The 21299-nt window shown below is 45.6% G+C and overlaps 1 protein-coding gene and 1 pseudogene across 3 annotated transcripts in view; both read left to right on the top strand.

The window, feature by feature from the left end:
• IL20RB (interleukin 20 receptor subunit beta) overlaps positions 1 to 6541 on the top strand; it is a 50185-nt gene extending 43644 nt beyond the window's left edge. For all 3 annotated transcript variants that reach the window (XM_073899589.1, XM_073899586.1, XM_025881796.2), the window contains 2 exons: positions 578 to 720; positions 5982 to 6541. In XM_073899589.1, coding sequence (XP_073755690.1) covers positions 578 to 720; positions 5982 to 6089 — 251 coding nt within the window. In that variant the 3' untranslated portion in view covers positions 6090 to 6541. The remainder of the gene's footprint in view (positions 1 to 577; positions 721 to 5981) is intronic.
• A 6925-nt stretch (positions 6542 to 13466) lies between these two features.
• Positions 13467 to 14146, top strand: LOC112822700 (chromobox protein homolog 3 pseudogene; annotated as a pseudogene).
• Positions 14147 to 21299: the final 7153 nt, after the last annotated feature.

Below are 21299 nucleotides of genomic sequence, written 5' to 3'. Positions count from 1 at the left end.
ATTTACTTAGTAGAATGACCCTGGGCTTTGGAGCCAGAGCTACTCGTGTGACCCGGGGTAAGTCACATAACAATTAGCAGGGGCTCGATAGATCGCAGTTACCCCGTGACTGTTCTCTGAAGTCAGGATTTTCCTCCACAATGTGAGTCAATGCCAAGAGCAAATTGTGAAACACATTTTGTTTTCACTTACCATCCAGCTCCCTTCGGTGCTGTTCTCTTCCGGCCCCTCCCCCTCATCCTGCCGGGGGTCCTGGCACTCTGCCTTCCTCCTGGCAGCTGCGCCGAGGTACGTGCTAACACAGCTAGTGGCTTAACTCCCTTTCCCTTCCCAAGAACAAGAGTTCAGTCTCCCCTGGGGCTTTCTGGAAACAACGCCTTCCTCTGAATTCTAAAAAAAAAAATGGCTTTAATGGTGGTAATTTTAGTCACTAAGGCATATATCAAATCTCAGGATGTCGGCATCTGCCATCTTGGCCGACATGCAGAGCCAACTCCAGGAAAGTGAGAGAGGCCAGGACTGGTGAGTTCATCTTCACTGTTGTCTCCTAAGATTGCCCTTATCTTTTCATCTCTAGGAGAGACCCTCCCCCTGGCGCTGGCCCTGTTTGCGTTTGTTGGCTTCATGCTGATCCTTGTGGTTGTGCCCCTTTCCATCTGGAAAATGGGGCAGCTGCTCCGGAACTCCTGTTGCCCCGTGGTGGTGCTCCCTGACACCTTGGTAATGGTATTCTTTTTTCCTTTTGGCATGATGCTGACCAGATGCAGTTTGAACCTTAGTCTATGGCTGTACGAACATTTGCACAAAGAAAAGAGAAGAGGATTTATAGAAATTCACTTCTAATCAGTGGGGCTGGGAGAGAACCCCCTTCTCCAGCGAGTGGTGACTTTCCTCAGGCTCCCGTCAGGCCACTGATGCTTGCCCTTAGGACCTGGCCCAGCCAAGAGAGCAGGTGTGTTACACCAACCAGGACGCTCGGCATTTCAAGAGTCACGCGCAGCCTTACTCTTCTAGACTGGTCTGCAAGGATTCTTGGTCCCTTGCCATAATTAAAACAGCAGCTACATCTAGTAGTATGTTCCAACCCAACATATTCAATTCAAACGCCAAGAGCCTCATTGGTTCCCAGGGCAAAGCGCATTGTGTGAAGCATGCACTGTGAACACTGGGCCACAGGTTTCAGTCTCCAGTGCAGGTAGGTCCTTTGCCCACCCCAGGGTGGAGAAAAGCAAAAGCAGGCCTCCAGCAGCTCCCTTTGTTCCATTTTCCTACCTCCTGTGCCCTCCACCCACCCCCAGATCTCAGTACATAAAGCAGCACAAAACGAAACTGAGCAAAAATAAACAAAAACAAACCCATCCCTGTCACCTCAGGGATTTCTCACCGTTCTCTCCTGGGAAGAGGGAGGTAGCAGTCGGCTTCTTAGAGGCAACTAGACTCAGAACTGCCTGTAGTTCCTAATCAGCCTGGAGTCACTCTGGAGTCACTCTTGTGATATCTTCATGGCCCTGAGAGTGAGTGCCATGTTCTCCCAGCACGGGGGAGTAATCCTCCCTGTGACCCATTCTCCAGGACACCCCTTCACCTTGTTATCCTAACATCATCTCTCTCTGTTTCTTTCCAGCGCTTCTACATAGTCCTAACTTTAGCCGACACTAGGACAGAGTTAAGCACCAGGCATTGTTCTAAGGCTTTACATACATTGACTCATTTCATTTTTTTCTCTTCCATAATTGCTTACCAATGTGCGTTTCATCAGCGCCCTGCCAGCCACTCTGAATGATTAAATGGTTCACTGCTAACCATGAAGGCACCATGGTCTGGCGAACACAGGGGGGCAGGGCGGGCCTTTTCCCCTTCAGCAAGAACCCCAGGGCTCAAAGTTGCCAGGACCATTAAAGGATGTGTATTCTGCACTTGTTGGAGTAGTGTTTTATAAATATCAGTTGGGTCAAAGTGTTTGATAATGCCATTCAGATATTTTGGTATAGTTCTATTGGTCATTGAGAGGGAGACAACAAAATCTCCAACTAGGAGTGTGGATGTGTCTGTTTCTATGTTTGTCAACTTTTCCTTCATGTATTTTGACACTCTGTTTTGGTTGCATACACTGTTGACATGTCTTCTTCAGTAATTGAGTCTTTTGTCATCATGAAGTGTTCCTCTTTATCTCTGGCAAGATTCCTTAGCCTGTTATCAATATTGCTCTCCACTGTTTACTGTTTGTGTGGCATATCTTCTTTCCACATTTTTACTCTACACGTATCTGTGTCCTCATATTTAAAGTATGTCTCTTGTAGCAGCATATGTTGGTCTTAAAAATTTTTTAAAAAGGGGCGCCTGGGTGGCTCAGTCTTTAAGTGTCTGCCTTCGGCTCGGGTCATGATCCCAGGGTCCTGGGATCGAGTCCCACGTCGGGCTCCCTGCTCGGCGGGAAGCCTGCTTCTCCCTCTCCCACTCCCCCTGCTTGTGTGCCCTCTCTCGCTGTGTCTCTCTCTGTCAAATAAATAAATAAAATCTTAAAAAAATATTTTCTTTATTTATTTGAGAGAGATGGAGAGAGCGAGAGAGAGCACAAGCTGGAGGATGGGGAGAAGCAGGCTCCCCACTGAGCAAGGAGCCCAGTGCGGGGCTCGATTCCAGGACCCTGGGATTATGGTTGAGCCGAAGGCAGACGCTTAACCAACTGAGCCACCCAGGCACCCCTTGGTCAGTTTTTAAAGTTATTATCTGTAGGAGGATTGGTCTGATTGGGGCTCCTCCACTGTAAGTAGAAGCAGTACCCTGGAGTCAAAGAAGAGGTCCTGGACCAACCAAATGATAATGGTAAGGGAGCATCCTGGCTGAGGTGGTCACAGCTCTTCTTTTCCACATGTGGCAAAAAAAATTCAGCCTTCCTCAGCTGAACTCCATCAATTAGTCACATTTTTATGGTTTTCCTCTCAACTCTGTTCCTCATGCTTACCCTCTATTCACAGGGTATTCCATTCCTAACACCCTCTCTCATTTTTCTTCTTCTGGGTCTACATTCAGCAGCTCAGTAGAGGTTCCTCCCTACCTCAGGATTAGGGGCACTAGAATCCTTCCAGGACCCGTAGTGAGTGACAGAGCAAAGGGCCAGGGAGAGAACCATGTAAAGGGTCAGTTGCTTATAGAATTTCAGGTGCACAAGAAGAGCCCTTAAATGGCTAGAGCTCCTAGGGATCCGAATACATTATGAGCCACACCCTAAACATAGCTTTTGGAGAAAACCTAAGAATTTTAGAGGAGACCAGAAACAGGGATATTCTATAATAGTGTGTGGCCACTTTCATCCATTGGAGACAGATACCACTACCCTTGACTACCTTTTGCTTCTCTGTTCTCCTTACCATCCTCCCTACATTGTTCTAGTGTCTGGTCTATGTGCATTTCTTTCCATAAGGTTTTTAATTTTTATTGTTTCTCCCTCAATTTTTTAAGTGGACAATTTCTCTGAGTATATGTATTTCCCACAATGCTGTATGAGAAATTGATCACTAGCATCCATTAAATCCCAAACAGATTGTGGAGTTGTAGGTCACCACTACCCCCTGCTCTGCCTCAGCCTTGACTTTAGCATAGCCTAGCTGCACTGCAACATTTACCTTAGTTATAGATAATCCTCCAAAATATTAAAAAGTAACTTCCAGCCATCCTTGCAAAACCCATGCATCTTTCCAATTAAACCACGGGAAATTACCAAGTGGAAATCCTTGACAATTCTTCAAAAATCCCTCTTGAGTTTGTAAGTGTTTAATTTATCTGTTTGGATTAAACATTTGATGTCTACATCTATAATTTCACGGTTGGTGATGGTTACACTCTGAAATACACCATTAAGATTTTCTTTCCATTCAAATTTATATTACCAAGTAATAGTCTAAAGCAAAAATATATATGCAAAGAAAATTACATCAAGAATGCTCAGTGTATAGTCCCTATTTTAAAGTATTATTTCTTTTCATTGTCTTTCATCCATAATTTCTTTATGGGGATGCAGGCTTTGGTACTAAAGGGTCTCCCTTTCCTTGCTGTGGCTCACTTTATTCTTTCTCTTTTTGATGTCACATTCCACTATAATGTAGGTAGCAAGCATAAAGATAGCTCCAAGTTAGTCATTCTTCAGTGGGTCATCCCAAGTTTGGCTTTGTGTACTTCATAGAAAGTAGAGTTTGTGAGCTCTGATGCCTCTGGGGCCCAGAGAGGTACACACACACACACACACACACACAAAGTGTGCACCGCAGTGAACATAATTGGATAGGGGGAGATGGTAGGGACCATGGCAAACGTGTTTCAGCTGAAGAAGGCAGCTGTTTTTCAGCTCTAGCATGTTGTTGCTAATAAGAAATGTGAACCAATGCTACCAGATCTCCAAAGTTGTTTTTTTTTTTTAAGATTTATTTATTTATTTTATAGAGAAAAAGAGAGAGAGAGAGAGTGTGTGTGTGTGTGTGTGTTGGGGAGGGGCAGAGGGAGAGAGAATCCCAAACAGACTCCCCACTGAGTGCAGAGCCTGACGCAGGGTTTGATCTCACAACCCCGAGATCATGACCTGAGCCGAAATCAAGAGTCAGATGCCCAAGTGACTGAGCCACCCAGGCGCCCTACCAGATCTCCAAGTTTTAAATGAGAAGCCAGAAATCCAAATATTTATGAGAGATCTCCTGATTTTTTTAAATGTTGAAAAGTAATTCAAATAAAAAAATCAACTGAACCTTGCTTGAAAGTTTATTCTAACCTATGGGACAACAGTTTTACATCTTCTGAACTTCCGAGATTATGTGTCTCACTTTCATGTTCTAGAACTATGCTGTCCAATATGGTAGCCACTATCCATATGTGACTCTTAAGCACTTGAAATGTAGCTGGTCCAAATCGAGATGTACTGTAAAGTACACATGGATTTCAAAAAAAGCATTAATGTTTTTATATAGATCATAAGTTAAAATGATATTTTAATAATAAAATGCATTATTAAAATTAATTTCACCTGTTTCTTTTTACTTTTTAAAACATGCTACTGGAGAATTTTAAATTGTTTATATCGCTCAAATTATGTTTCCATTGGACAGTACTTCTCTAAAGTTAAAAAAAAATAATCAAATATAATGACTGCAGATTTAGGTGGCTGGTATCCTAAGGATCTGACTGGACCAGCAGCAGTGAGTTATGGGCTCCACACTAACACTCCCCCTCAGTGAACCCTGTGTGTACGTGGTCCTTCCCTGTTATTTGCTCATGAACGCTAGGCCTGAGCTCCACAGCCACCTCTTTACAAACAAAGATCAAGGGCCCCTGGCTCCATGAAGCTAGTGTTTCCCAGGACAGAGGTTGAGGAACCCTTTGTGGCTATTTACTGTGTCCATGCGCCCCTCTTTGGAGTGGTGACGGGAAGGGCCATGGGAAAGAACTGTAGAAAAACCTAATGGGGGTGAATTTGGTGGGGGTGAGCAGGCTAGCAACAGTGGGGAGAGTCTCTCTGAAATGTTGACACCTGCCTTTTATTGGGGTTGCTGAGAGAAGATGGTAGGAACATGAATATGAGTGGGAAGGGACTCCTGTTTATGGAGTCCCATCTCTGGACTGGGCACACTGCCATGTGCTGTACATTGAGCATCTCACCCCAGGTCATTATTTTCAGAGTTCTCTGCTGGAAGAAGGTTAGATTTTTTTTGACCAGAATTACCTTCTGGGTTTTTGTGGGGCAGCGTCCCAGAGAGAGGAGCACTGACATAGGAGGGCCCCAAGAGATCTGCTGGTCACTGAACTGGGGGATGATCAAAGTCAGTGTTGGAAGCCCCTGAACCAGGGATTAGAACTGTCTTTGGGGTTTTTTGCTGCTTGAAAGTTAACCAAGTAGCTGGGATTTCTGTGTCATTCTCTGTAATTGTGACTACTACTCTACCACTGCTACCATTCCTCTAATGAATAGTGATGAAAATTTTTTTTTTCCCCAGAAAATAACCAATTCACCCCAGAAGTTAATCAGCTGCAGAAAGGAAGAGGTGGAAGCCTGTGCCACAGCTGTGCTGTCTTCTGAGGAACCCTTCAGGGCCTGGCTCTAGCAGGCTGGGGAAGGTCTCTGTTGAAATTGAGAATCTGATCGGCACGGCACAGGAGCCATGAGGGGAAAGGCCCTGTAGCTGTTTTCCGCCACCGACAAAGGACAAGAAAAGCAAGAAGAGCCTGCTGTGTCCACGTCTAGAGGCAACTGTCAGAGGCAGACTGGTTTGGCAGACAGAGCACTGAGTGGGGGTCAGGAGATGTGACCTCTAGAACTAGGTCTGTCTGCCCTTCACTGACTGAGTGACCCTGGAGAAAGTAGCTTGGTTTCTCTAGTCCTCAGTTTTCTCATCTCTACAATGGGGGAATTAACCATACAACTGTGAAACCACTATACATATCTGGCCCTTGCAGAGCTTTGGGAAACTGGCAGCACTGTACACTGTGATTGGTTCAACTTTTCTGCAGAGCAGGATATAAATTGTAACAAGAATGATAAAAACTCTTTACACCAGTTGGCTTGGAGAGCCCACTTTCCTAGAGGAAACCTTGATGAGGAAAGGAAGGATGGGTACAACGGTGTTGACTTCACTTCAAGCCAAATGCCTGTGCGGGGGCTAATGGCTCAGCCAGCTCTACAATACATGACCTAGAAGGAGGCCACAGGCCCATGGAAAATGGGACGTGCTGTGCATACATGAGATATTGTAAAAGGTAAATAACATATGCACACTGAAGGCAGCAGGTAGAATGTGTGTGTTTGAGGAGAGGAGAATGCAGAAGGATGTTGATAATAAATGTGGCGTTTGCTGTGTTCCTTTCACCTGTAGAGTTGTTAAAGTATAGCATTAAAAAGAAAAAGAGGTCACCTTGGGTAATCTTTTTGGTTTCTTCCAAAAAAGTGGTCTTTGGTGTTCTAGTTACATCATCAAACTGAGAGGCTCCTGAAGGCCACCATTGGTCAGGAGTTGTGGGGGTGACCCCAGGAAGGGGATGTAGGAGATGGGGCAGGGAAAGAGTGGCAGGCAGCTTCTGGCCTCGTGAGAACCCTGACCGGTACAGCTGGCCAAAGCCTCACCTGGTCAGGGTGCTCCACTGGAAATCCCTTTGGGTACCTCTCCTCCTTAAGACAGCTCACTCAGGGTGTCCTCAGCCCCTTCCAGCATGATCTTCCAGGACCCACCTTTGGAAGCCTCTTCCTTCCCCTCTCCCCACCAGGTGAGGAAAGGAGTCAGGGTTAGAGAAGGAATGAAGAGGGAAGTTTCTTGAGAAGTGAAGGGATTGATGGGCAAGGCCTGTGCCTCCCTTCTTAGCCCCCAGCTTTGGAGCCTCTGAGTTGGTTTGTCTCCACACCAACTTCCTGGGCCCCTTCCAGCCAGCCCAGAGGTGGGGACAATCTAACTACTTCAACCAGGTGTTTCTCCTATAAGATAGAGGCCTACAACCCCCTCTCTTCCTGGTGGGGTCTCAAGTAGCCAGAGGGTGGGCTCTCCAGAAGGATGGTAGTACTGAAGATCTTTTCCTTTGTACCATTTGTATGCTTCTGTGTAGTTGGACTTTTTCATGAAGAGAATGTGTTAATTTTATATTTAGCCTAAACTGGGAACATATTTTCAGTGTGCAAAAATAAAAGCTATACTATACTGGTCATCACTCTCCCCCGTCCCACTTCCTTGCCCCTCCACCCTGGGACTGCTATCCCTCTGTCACCTGTCCAGGCCTAGAACCCAGAAATCACCCTTGATTTCCCTCTGCTTGAGTGCCTCTCGCAATTTGCCCCAGTGCTTATCCATTCCTGCTGGCATATATATGTATATAAAAATTTCTCTCTATTATTCTGTTGTCTTCCCAGTTCCTAAACATGCATTTACTGAGGTCCAACCATGCATCAGAGATTGAGCTAGTTCCCCATAGTAGAGGGGCTCCCTCCTCTGTAGCTGGTTATTCCCTCCTGGAGTGTTTATATCCTGACTCCCCGGGCCTCCTCTCCTTTTACCCCCATCACCTGGCTCTTTAAACTATGACACTTTAAGGAGTGAAAAGGGGCACAGTTAATAACTACAACAGAACAGGAAGACTGCGCATCTCTGCACTCAACCCCGTAGAAAACCCCTGCCCCCAGAATCAAGCCCAGCTCTCTCAGCCCTGTCCTCAGGGAACAGCTTTCAGAGTCCAGTTGAACAAAACCCCCCTGCTTCATGAAGCTTACATTTCCACTGGGGGAAGGGGAAAGAATAACAGCAAAATAATACAAAACCAAATAATGATAGCAATTACTTTTTTTAAGTGAATTATCTGGTATATTGGGAGTGTACAAGTCCTATGAAACATGAAAAGGTAGAGCAGAAAATGGGGGGTGGGGGCAGGTTGCAGCCTCCTCTAAGTGAAAGTGAATGGAAATGAGTGGACCACAACTATCTCTCAGTTCCCTCCTTATATAGCCACACAGGGTGGGGAGATTACAAGTGGCTCTAGAACAGAGTACTTTGGCAACAAATCTTTAGGAGTCTGCAGTCTAAAACAAAAACTTTATTTAGTATTTGTACTATTTTTATTGATAGTGTATTTTTGTTTGCTTTTGGAGCTATTCTCATAAGTTGTCAGAGCAAGTAAATAATTATGTTTATTTTGATAGGAACCTAGATTTCAAGATTGGTGAAAGGGAAGGCTAACTGTAGACTCACAGATTTGAGTGGGAGCAGTGTGTTGTTAGAACTGATTCGAGCATATCAGTATGAAGTCATGCCTTTGTAAAACATGTAATTAAAAATATATTTCTTTTCTGGCTTTTTTCCCCCATCAAAATGGCCCAGTAGCAATGTTACCCCATAACAATGCACCCTGATGCCTACATTATGGTTTTAATTTCTCTCCCAAAAGGAACCAGGGTTTCTTTGAACAATGTCTGATCCCATGTCTGGTCTGGGGCAGAAGACTATGAGGCAATCTCAGAACACCTAACATGTTGCTGGGCCAGAAGCAAAGCTTGAAATAACCGGGGCATTTGAAAGCTAAAAGGGTCCCCAGCGGCCAAAGTTGGGGCAGCGTGACCATCAAAATGAGAATATTGGCTGACATCAGCACATCTGAAATGTCATGAGCCCACAATAACACATAAAAAGAGCAGAGCTGGTACAGTGAATTCTCAGAAAAGACAGACAGAATGCCTTTCAATTGAGTCTTGTGACGCAGTCCTGTTGGGTTTATTGACTCACCACGTCAGTGAATACTGGTGAGTGTAAATACCTCAGTCAGAAGGCGTTGTTCTCCACTGCCACCAGTCCCTGGCCCAAGCTGCGACCCTCTCCCCACGGGACATCTGCAACAGCCCCTTTACTGGCTGCTCCTCACTTCCAGGCCTTCTGCACTTGCCCGTCTCCTGTCCTGCCAGGGATTCCCTGGGGACGTGCCTTTATTTTCCTTTTACAGAGGTTTCGTAGGTCCAGTTTGTCTGTCTAGCCTCTGTGCTACTTCTCTCCATCTTCTATATATATATGTGTGTGTGTGTATAGTATCTATATCATATATATATAATATACGTATATATATGTCTTATTTTCTGTGTGCCCTATTTTATCCGTAGGCTAATTCTCTGTGGATGCAGAGCTCTCTGTTTCCTTTGAATCTGGCCTGACTTGATTGATCCCTTCAGGGAACTTTCGCAAAGCTTCTGGAGCCCACCTGGAAGGGGGAGCTCATTAAGTCCGCGGGTGTCTGGCGCCACCTTGTGTTGAATTTTGGAAAAAGTCCTTCTTCTGTTCCCACGGAGCCAAGTTTCAGGGATGGAGAAAGAAAAACTCAAGACACATCTCCTAGAATGAGAACTCAATTACAGAACTTCCATGGGCTTGGCCCCTAACAAACCTCCACTGTCATTAGTGGATTCAGAATGTAGTGGCCGCCATATCCTCACTCGGGCTCTGTCTCCAGCACATCGTTAGTGGCTTTACTCTACCCGCGTGGCTTTCCCTCCCTACTCGGCCCTTGCCTTGGCCTCACTCTGTGTCCGTCTTTCCTCTGGGCTATCCTTCCTTATCTCTTAAAAAAAAAAAGTTTTCTGAATTTTTATTTTTTCTGTGTGTCATATTTCTAGCCTATTCTTGGACTAGACTGACTTCCTGGGGTTTTCCTCAGGCCATGGTTCACGAGAGGGTAGTCATATCAAACCACGGTGACACCTACCCTGTAAAATTTGAAAATGGCATACAAGATCTGACCCCAAATTACAGTTTTGTCTTGTGGGTTCCAGGGACCCCAAGGTCCTCAAACATCTAACAAAAAAGCCTGGAAAAACCCAATCCCGCCTGACGTGGGAGCAGGCACATGTGGGAGCAGGAGGCTCCCAAAAGGAAGACAGAGCCCTTCCTGCCTCCCTCAGTGAGAAGCTGCAAGCCCAGGAGAGGTTGTAAAACCCCATTAAGGATCCTGGAGGGAAAACTGAGCAGGAGCGTTCTTGGGTACCTGCAAAAAGCCTCAAGAGCAAAAGCACAAACCCTCTTACTGTGAAGGAGGCACTTGACCCTGGTCCCTCACTGGACCCCCTTGGGGAAATTTTTAAAAACTACTGAAAAAATCCCGACTGTTAGAAAAATGAGTGTCTGTACAAACTTCAATAACTGCTACATTTTGCTCCTGTATTTTAAACCACTCATCTATGAAGGGACCCCATGGCTCCTCATTTCCTGGACATGCCAGAGTCACGTCTCTGCCAAACTGCCTCGGTGCAAGATGAAGCCTACAGACACCATCTTAGGTTTTTAGCCTTAGGAAATCCTACCCCAGAACTAGGGCCCTCGGATATCATCCCACCTACATTAGTGAGGCCGAAGGGCCTTCGCGGGTGAGGCTCGTGTCAGGAAGTTAACGCCCCACTCTCTCACCTTCACGTTTGAGTCTTGCAATTGGAACTAGATCAAAATGGAATGGCACCTTCTCCTCAGATTAAGCCTAGATTATGGAGGATTGCCAATGGGGTGAAGAATTACTCTATTTTAAATGAAGAGTTTTAAGTTAGCAGATGGCAGCGCGTAGATGCTGCAATTTAAATATGTGTAACTGTAAGCAGTTCCGTTTCAGTTCCTGAGATAAACTGTCAGAAAAAAGGATTCATCTCCTTCCTTCCTTTCCCTTCATTTTTTTTCTTTCCTTCTTCCTTCCTTCCCTCCCTCCCTTGCCGCAAGTTGAAGAACTGCTAGTCAGCAGCTTGGGTCTGAGGTGTGGTTCTAACCATGCGGGTGCTAGGGATGTGTACGGTATCAGCAGGGTGTGTGCCCGAGGTGGGGCCCACTCTTTCCTTTGGCTAATGACTCATTTAAAAAAATCACATTCCCCCCCCAAAAAAATCACATCCCCCCAAAAACATTTATTCCCAGAGTTTTTGAATTAGACACCATTTAAAACTTTAAAAAGGTATTAACGATATTGATAATTGAAACCAGATAATGTATCTTTTTACCTTAAATTCAAAGAATGTAGTTTTGTGATTCACTTGAAGTCATAAATGCGGCTTCTACAGAATGCAAAGTCAGGAATTTAGGGCATGGCTTATTTGATTCTGGGGCAGAATTTGGATGTCTCCTCTAACATTAACTAGTTGTGTCCCATGAGGCAGTGTGCTTTGATTCCTAAACACTGATAGCTTTTATGAAAGTTCTATGAGAATCCACATAATCTGGAAATTGTATGAATTTGTAAAATTTTCTTCTTGAACTTTCTGAGAATGGTTTAAAGGTGAAATAATCTGATAACATTTTTTCAGTCATTAAAAGGTTGTGATATAATTTGATATATCTGGTAATGTATTTTTATTTTTTTTTAAAGATTTATTTATTTATTTGAGAGAGAGAGAGAGAGTGTGTGTGGGGGGGGCGGATAGGGACAGAGGGAGAGAGAGAGTCCTAAGCGCTGAGTCCCATGCTGAGCTCAGAGCCAGGCACAGGGCTGGATCCCCCAACACTGACATGGTGACCTGAGCCTAAACCAAGAGTCAGACACTTAACTGACTGTGACACCCAGGCCTCCCTGGCTATGCATTTTTAATTGAAACTTTATTGAAGTATATCTGGTTGTATTTTATGACATTCTTATTTGGCTTTGGCAAGTTTGAATTTTGTATAAAATGAAGGTAATTGGTAATTGTACTTTCCAGAGACTTCAGAGAATTTGGAGTTTTACTCTCTGTTGATCAATAATTAAAATAAGGGCAATAATAATGTATATGAAGCAAAGTCTGAATTTTGACCCATGAGTCAAAAGGAATTTCAGGTAAAATCTTAATATACAGCATTTATAGGTACTGTTCTTGGATAATCATAAATAATTCGATCCGTTTGTGAGAAAATTAAAAGCTTTGACTGGACTTAAGACACTGCTAATTGATTTTTATTCTTCACTGCCAACCTTGAGGTAACAATACATAACACGGTATATTAGACTGGGAAGGGAATGTTGAACATTATAAAAGAAGGGCGGATTTATGGTTCATAAAAGGAGCAAGATAAATTAAAAAGCTTAGAAGATTAGAACAGGATTTTACAAAAAAAGAAAAAAAACAACTGAATACATGAAAGTAACATAGATTGGATAGGCTAGTTAACAGGAGGCAGAACTCATGTGTACCAATCTTGATATTATACCTCTGGGTTAAGCCATGGTAGATGGGCAGATAATGGTGAAATGCAACCATCATGCAGAATTTTGGCCACCATACTGTTGGAGGTCTCGCCATCATCTTGTGTCAGAGAGGGCCTTCTTTCTCCTAGTGGCTGCCAGTCTCCAACTCCTAAGAGCTTTGGTCGGTCGGCTCTTGTAATGCTAGGGCTCTCGGATTGAAAATGAAAGAAAATGGTTGAACCAAAACTCTATGCCAGATAAGGACTCACAGAGACAAAAGTGAGTGAGAGATTATAAGTGACTCTAGAGCAACGACTTTTTTTTTTTTTTTGGCAAATTTGGCACCTAGAAACAAACAAAAAATAAGTATTAGAAAAATTGAACTTTGTTAGGTAATTAGATAGTTTGCATTAATGTTGTAAAGCTATTTTAGAATTACTTTCTTTTCAGACAAATGAAATAGGCAATTGTATTTATTTTGTTAGGATTCTAGATTTTTTTGGCATAGAAGAAAAGGAAGTACCATTGTAGAATCAAGGATTTGAGTAGGAATACTGTATTGTTAGAACTGAACTGGAAACATCGATATGAACTCATACTTTTAAAAGAACAAGAATAGTAAACTGAAAACCTCTGTTTTGTCTCTTCGTCTGTTGAAGTGGCCAGGGAGACGTGTCATCCGACAGCGCATCTCAGCACGCTCATTCTGGCCTGTAGTTCTCTTTTCCCACTGAAAGCACTTGGGAGAAATGGCAGATTCCGAAAGTTCAAGATGAAACTGAACAGCTAAACAACAAGAACAGGAAGCAGGAGGAGCGGCTGCCCGGCGCGCAGCTCCCCAGCCCCCTCCTCCTCGGATGTGGCTGGAGCTTGAGGCGCGCAGGGCCGGAGACGCCGCAGACCTGGGACCCAGAGCAGCTTGGAGGCGGTGAATAATAGCTCTTCAAGTCTGCAATAAAAAACGGTCTCCAATAAAACTACATTGCAAAAAATGGGAAAGAAACAAAATGGAAAGAGTAAAGTGGTAGAAGAGGCAGAGCCTGAAGAATTTGTGGTGGAAAAAGTACTGGACCAACGTGTAGTGAATGGGAAGGTGGAGTATTTCCTGAAGTGGAAGGGATTTACAGATGCTGACAATACTTGGGAACCTGAAGAAAATTTAGATTGTCCAGAGTTAATTGAAGCATTTCTTAATTCTCAAAAAGCTGGTAAAGAAAAAGATGGTACAAAAAGAAAAACTTTATCTGACAGTGAATCTGATGATAGCAAATCAAAGAAGAAAAGAGATGCTGCTGATAAACCAAGAGGCTTTGCCAGAGGTCTTGATCCTGAACGAATAATTGGTGCCACGGACAGCAGTGGAGAATTAATGTTTCTCATGAAGTGGAAAGATTCAGATGAGGCAGACTTGGTGCTGGCAAAAGAGGCAAATATGAAGTGTCCTCAGATTGTAATTGCTTTTTATGAAGAGAGACTAACTTGGCATTCTTGTCCAGAAGCTCAATAATTGTTTGCATGATTTTATATATATATATATAAAATCCGGGTCTTTGTTTTTTGATTTATTAGTGTGAAGAAATAACATTCTAATGAAAATCAAGTTCGATATGTTTGTTTTGAAGTAGAATTGGGGGAGTTGTTGGGGTTTTTTTGCATCTATAGCACTGGTTACTTTGAACAAATAAAAGCTTTCTGTAGTTGCTTCCTTTAACAGAAAAAAAAACATTTGAGACCATGGTATATTATCCCCCCACATTAGAGAACACCTTTTCTAAATGTTGGGGGAAATCTTCATGGTCGTTACTCAGTCAGAATTTGTGTTTAACTCCTATATGCCTAAGGACCATTCTGGATTTTTTGTTTATTTAGGGGGTTTTTGTGTGTATACTTAAAATACATACATAAATGGTTTTTGCTTTTTAACATTCACCAAAACAAAAACAGCACTTATAACCATGGATAAGCCCGTGTTTCCGGGATGCTATCATTTTCAGCAACTTAAGAAATAAATCACTTAAAGTTAAAAAAAAGAAAGAAAGAAAAGCACAGGAAGCAGGAGAGTTTAAATGGATTAATGGAATCAAAGGGACACAAGAACCAACCTAGAAGGGACTCCCACCGGCAAAGCTGGGACAACTTGAACATCAGAAATAAGAGTATTGGCTGAGGTCTGTTGACATATAGTAAACCTGAAGGCAGGGGCATTAAATGGAATGCAGAGCGCATCTAAATCATGTAGACTAAGAGAAGGTTAAAAAAAAAAGTGTTTTGTTGGATTACTGTCTTCTCGATTGCATAGACATAGAAAACAGAAACTAGTAAACACGAATGTCTCAGGAGGAATTTTTCTGTTTCAAGGGAACAGAAGTGGATTGACCCTGTAAGTTATAACCCTGAGGCAGACAGGGCCACATAAAAATATCAAAATCCAGTGGAATTATCTTTGATGATACTCATGTATTAAGAAGACCCATAAAGTTGATGTTTAGTACTTAAGTTTTAATGGATCCCGGCCTTCCAAACTTCCTGGGTCTGGCTTGTGTTTGTCTCTTCTGGCCAGCTTGTGGCACCCTCTGGGGACAAGGCAGGAAATAGGAATTATGTAATTTTGGTGACTCCATGCAACAGCTAAATGCTCTGATATTTGCAATGTAAAAATGAGAAGTAAAATTTGCACTAATTAAAATTAAAAAAAAATTTTTTTTTTTACTTAGAACACATTAAACAGCAAATAAAAACCACCATGACAGGCATAGAAAAAGATCACTTAAGGGAAAAGCTTTTTATATGCCTTTAATGACGTTTTTTCTGCTTCATGCACAGGGGGCCCCACAAATTACGCGGTTGACCCCGTTTGTAGTCAATGTGCATTGCCAATGAAGGAGACAGAGGAGGTAGGAATTACTCCTGAGTCCAGGGCCTGAGAAACTGGGAGAATGACAGACTGGGAAGGCGGAGTGGCCTGTGATTGGGGCAAGGATAATGAGTGTGTTTTGGAATATAGGGGGTTTGGGGTGCCACGTGTCCAGAAAGCAGTGGGAGCAGCAGTCCCAGAGCATGAGCGGCTGGCTGTGTGGAGGGAGGTCGGGAGGTGTGAGCAGAGGATTGAGGGTCCGTCAGTTCTGTCTCTTCATCTTTGCGGTTTCCTGGAACTCGAGGGAGCTGAACTGCAAGCGGTGGGGTTGATTGTCAGCCTCCTGTGCCGTACGGGGAAGAGGCCATTGGGTTTGGCAGGATGGCTGTGTTAAATGTGGGGGCTGAGGGTTCCACTGCCCAGAGCTTCGAAAGGAATGAGAAGGAGTGGAAGGGGCAGCCTACTCCTTCCAAAAGCATGGGTCCAGGAGGAAAGAATTAAGGAGAGGAAGTCAGGAGTGGCTGGGGTAGCAGATGCCAGCATGCCAGACTGACTCAGGGAATGTTAACAAGGATGCATGCGGGGTCCTCAGATGACTTGAAGAAGGATCTCCTGGGGCAGGTTGGGGGGCGGTAGTAATCTGCTGTTCAGAAAACAAACGAACAAACAACAAAAGAATGAAGGGGGGGAAATCGGAGGGGGAGATGAACCATGAGAGACGATGGCCTCTGAAAAACAAACAGGGTTCTAGAGGGGAGGGGGTGGGGGTATGGGTTAGCCTGGTGATGGGTATTAAGGCACGTACTGCATGGAGCACTGGGTGTTATATACAAACACTGAATCATGGAACACTACATCAAAAACTAATGATGTATGGTGATTAACATAACAATAAAAAATTTAAAAAAAAAAGGAGAACAAAACCCTGCAATTATTCAGACGGTGGCTAGGATTCAGAACACTGAACTGGAGCCTGATCCTGTTTAGAGATACATTTTTGTCCTAATGCAGCTGGTTCCTTGCTATGACCATAGGCACAGGGGGTTGAGGATCGGCCCAAGTGCCACAGGCCTCAAGTGTCCAGGCTGCCCGAGGCTGATGGGGTCGGAATGAGTGTGCGAGGCCTTGCAGGTCAGGGAGCCAAGCTTCTGGAACAGGGCAGCTGTAGGGAGAAGCTGGATCACAGGAGCAGGTACTTGGGGTCACACGACATCTGCCTCATTCCAAGCCTTAACCTACATAAATGTGCATGCACCCCTGAACACAGAGCTGGAGGCACCTGGGCTGCCTTGCTGGGGGGAGCTGTGCTGGACGGTTGAGGTGCCCTCCAACAAGAGATACCTGGAAGCCTTGAATGTGGGCAAACCCCTGGGCCCCATCAGGCAGCCCAAATGGGGTCTGACTGTTGCAAGTTAAAGGCTACTACCTCTGAAAGATGTTCGGGGGGTGGGATCCCTCCACACAGGAGGGTGTGCGGGTGGTTTGGGACCTGGCTGCGCTCCACAGGCCTGGAGGGCCCCAGCTGCACTGGGTGGGCCGATGGGGTGTGTACTGCACAGGCGGGAGCCGTGCAGGTCCAGGGAGCCAGCACTGGAAACACGGCAGCTGTAGGAAGAGGCTGGGTTCCCTGAGGGAGCTACTGGGGTTATCTGGCAACGCCTAATTCCAAACCCTAGCTACAGAAACACACATAATCCCCCTGAAAGAGAAGCTGGATGAGTCTGGACTGCCTAGTCAGGACGAAGCCCGGTGGGCTGCCCAGGTACCATTCTCTAGAGACATCTGGGAGCCTTGATGACTGGTAAGCCGGGGACCCTAGCAGGCAGCCCGTCCAAATGGGGACTGACTGTTGCCCCTTTAGAGCAGCCGCCTCAGATAAATTTTGGGGAGTTGGGCTCCCTTCACTCAGGAGGCTGTGCAGGTGGTTTGGGACCGACCTGAGCCCACAGGCCTGGAGGGCCTGGGCCGACCTGGGCAGGCCGACAGCGTGTGTGCTGGGCATGCATGAACCAGGTATGTCAGGGGAGCCAGGGACCTGGTACAGGGCAAGTGTCTGGAGATGCCCTACAAAGTGGCTGCAAGCTGTGGGGGCTCAAGGCTCCAAGCTCTCACCTACACAAATGTGCATATTCCCCTGGGGGCAGAGCTGGAGGAATATGGGCTCCCTTGCCAGGGTGGGGCTGCGTGGGAAGGTCAGAGCATCCTCCAATAAGAGACACCTGGGAGCCTTGCTTTCTGCAGGAGCCCTAACCATATCCAGGTAGCCATTCTGAGTGGGGACTGATTGGTGCTGGTATAAAGCTACTACTAGAAAAGATTTTCAGGGAGTGGGCACTCTCTATACCCAGGGATATGCAGGCAACATGGATGGCTCAGGAACTACATAGAAGTAGCCCATCAGCCCCGCCCCTCAGGCCTCAGCAGCCATACATCATCTTCCTTTTTGGGACTGGTCTGAACCCAAAAGGCCCGGAGGTCCCAGCAGCCAAAGGTTGCCTGGCCCAGGGCAGGCTGTGCAGGTGCCACAGTGCAGGTCAGAGGAGCGAGGGACCTGCACCAGGCAACTGTAAGGAGAGCCTGGGTCATAGAAGCGGGCTACTGGGGTTACTTGGTGTCTGCCTAATGCCAAGGCCTAAACGACACAAATGCCCATAATCTCCCTCAAGGCAGAGCTGGAGGCATCTGGACTGCCTTTCCAGGGTGGGGCTGTACTGGACCGTGGGGCTACCCTCCAGTAAGAGACACCTGGGAGCTTTGATTGCAGGTGAACCCTGGGACCCCATTAGACAGCAAGTCCAAATGGGGTCCTTTTTTTTTTTTCCCAAAGATTTTATTTATTTATTTGACAGAGAGAGACACAGCAAGAGAGGGAACACAAGCAGGGGGAGTGGGAGAGGGAGAAGCAGGCTTCCCGCTGAGCAGGGAGCCCGATGCGGGGCTCGATCCCAGGACCCCGGGACCATGACCTGAGCCGAAGGCAGACGCCTAACGCTTGAGCCACCCAGGCGCCCCTCAAATGGGGTCCTTGAGGGTCCTCTTGTTCTGCCTCTGTGGGGTTGGGGGATGCTCTCTCCTTCATGATACAGCCTTCCTTCACTCCCCGCTGCCTAGACTGAGGTCCATGTTCTTTTTGTCCCTCCCAGGAAGGTGGACACCGCTCTGTGGGAGCTGACGTGGGGTGGACCAGCTTAACATCCTGGAGAACCCCACTACCAGAGGCAGTGGGAGCAGAGGGACCAATAATGCAGCTTCAGGCTTCAGACCCCCTAGGTTTGAATTATGGCTCTATCACTTAATAGCTGTGTGATCTTCAGCGAATTACTTAGCTTCTCTGAGCTTCAGTTACTCATCTGAAAAATGGGACTGACATTACTTTCCATCAGGATGGGTAGATGAGTAAATGAGAAAATGTATGTAAAGTTTTTTAGTGCAGTGTCTGGTGTGCAGTTAGTACGCAGTGGTTCTAGTCAACTGAACTTCTTGCTGATTGGCCAGTTGCTCAGCTCTCGTATGGCTGCTGAGGTGTGAGGGCTGTGGCTGTGTGGGCTGCTTCTATCCTAAGCAAATGTAGTTCCTGCGCCATCCATGTTGCCTCTCGGGGTCTGGACTCTCCACCTGCCCCAATGGGAGTGCTCAGGCCCCTCTTCTTGTTTTTCTTACGCTAATTGGTTGTTGGAGATTCAAAGTTTGGGCTGATCAGCCAGGCTGGGCTGATGATGCAACCCCAGGAAAGAATAGGAGCCTGGTGAGAGCCGCACATTGGAGGCACAGAGCCTTCTGAGCCTGTTGGAGTAGCAGGCCGACATATGTGGTATCAGCATCTGCACCTGAGATTTTATCTGAAAGTCCTGAATCACCTCTGAAGCGTCCCACTGTGAGAGGGAGGGCTTGAGGAAGCTTCTGGCACTGGGGCTCTCCACAATGTGGAATAGTCTGTCCTCCATCAGCTCTCATGGAGAGGGGTCCCCTCTTCTGGGCAGGCAGGACAAGAGAGGGAGGGATTTCTGCCAAAGCCAGTAATAAGCAAGTAAGCAAGTTCTTCCCATCACTAGGGGAAAATGTAGTTATTTGTAGAGGTGGGCTTGTTCACTCTGTTGCAAAACTGAGGTGACTTGGGGCTGGGGCATATATCCTGCTTGTCTAGCTCAGTAGTGTCTGAGGCATGACTGGAAGACATCTGATCAAGATGATGGAGTGAGCACACATCAAACCCTCTCTGTAACCTCCTCCAAACAGAAGAATGACAGATGATACACACATATACACACACTCACAATCTTTGTGGACCAATAGTGAAGAATAAACCTATAGAGTAAGCTGATGAAGGATAGCCCAAGGGTAGAAGGAACTGGGTGTATCTATAGGTTGGGCTTCAAAGCTCATGTGGGAATGGAAATAAGTATACCCCAAGCTTGGCAGGAGAATGGATCCATGCTCACTGCCTGAAGCTGAGGTTGGGGCTGGTTGTCTTGTCTGTTTAGTGAATGGGGACTGAAAACACTCCAGAAGTGTGCTGCTTGCCCATGGTGCCGGAAGAAAAAGGGGCATCTTTGTCTGGCCTGGTCCTGCACAGGGGAAAAGCATCAGGAATTTTATTGGCTTAGAGAAAATACCTGAAACTCCATAAGACCTAGTCCTGAGTGTGTAAACTAAGAGGAATAGGCTAAGATAGCTGCAGAAGTATCTACCATAGAAGGCCTTGTTCATGGAAAACACCGCCATGCAGAATGAGCTATAAAATAAAAATGACAAAGGACATGATGAAATTCATTATGAGGCATATTTCAGACTCAGCAACCAGAAAAATTCATAACACAAGAGATGGAAATAATGGATACTTGGAAAATCTACTGACTCATGGGGTATCTCCATCCTCCCTTAAAATTTACCTGGGTATGGGGCGCCTGGGTGGCTCAGTTGGTTAAGCGACTGCCTTCGGCTCGGGTCATGATCCTGGAGTCCCGGGATCGAGTCCCATGTCGGGCTCCCTGCTCGAAGCAGGGAGAAGCAGGGGGTCTGCTTCTCCCTCCGACTCTCTTCCCTCTCGTGCTCTCTATCTCTCATTCTCTCTCAAATAAATAAATAAAATCTTTTTTTTAAAGATTTATTTATTTATTTATTTGAGAGAGAGAATGAGAGAGAGAGAGAGCACATGAGAGGAGGGAGGGTTAGAGGGAGAAGCAGACCCCCCGCTGAGCAGGGAGCCTGATGCGGGACTCGATCCCGGGACTCCAGGATCATGACCTGAGCCGAAGGCAGTCGCTTAACCAACTGAGCCACCCAGGCGCCCAATAAATAAAATCTTTAAAAAAAATGTTAAAAAAAATTTACCTGGGTGGGCAGTTCTTTTTCCTTGTCAGTTGATGACTTTTGGGGTCACTTTTAGGTGATAGAAAGCTCTATAGTCACTTTAACACAGTCACTTTAATTCAAGTCATAATTAAAATTGCCTATTCCCAGTAATAAAAACATTGAACTCTTATGAGAGAGAAAGCTTCTTTTGTCTTTAGCAGGTTGGTTTCCTTACTTCAGGGAAGTGTGTGGTCTGTTTCCATTTCCTTTTTACCTCCTCTTCCTGCACCTGCTGCCATTATGGGCCCATCTGAGACTGGATTTCAAGAAGGATAGAGTGGAAAGGGGGTTCAGGAAGGGACTTACTTGTTTGGAACAGTTGAAAGCTCAGTTTGGGTTCCCTGGGACTGGTTGAGGTTTAAAGCTGATTTCCTTCTCCTATGGACACTTTCATGAGCTCTTTGTAAGCTTTTCTGTTGAAATTCTCAGACTGTAAGTCCATGATGTAGGCAAT

The sequence above is a fragment of the Callorhinus ursinus genome, unplaced genomic scaffold (genome assembly GCF_003265705.2).
Source record: "Callorhinus ursinus isolate GAN/ISIS: 27379988/994484 unplaced genomic scaffold, GSC_fseal_2.0 scaffold1, whole genome shotgun sequence".
Lineage (NCBI taxonomy): Eukaryota > Metazoa > Chordata > Mammalia > Carnivora > Otariidae > Callorhinus > Callorhinus ursinus.
This window is presented reverse-complemented; position numbering and strand designations above follow the sequence as displayed.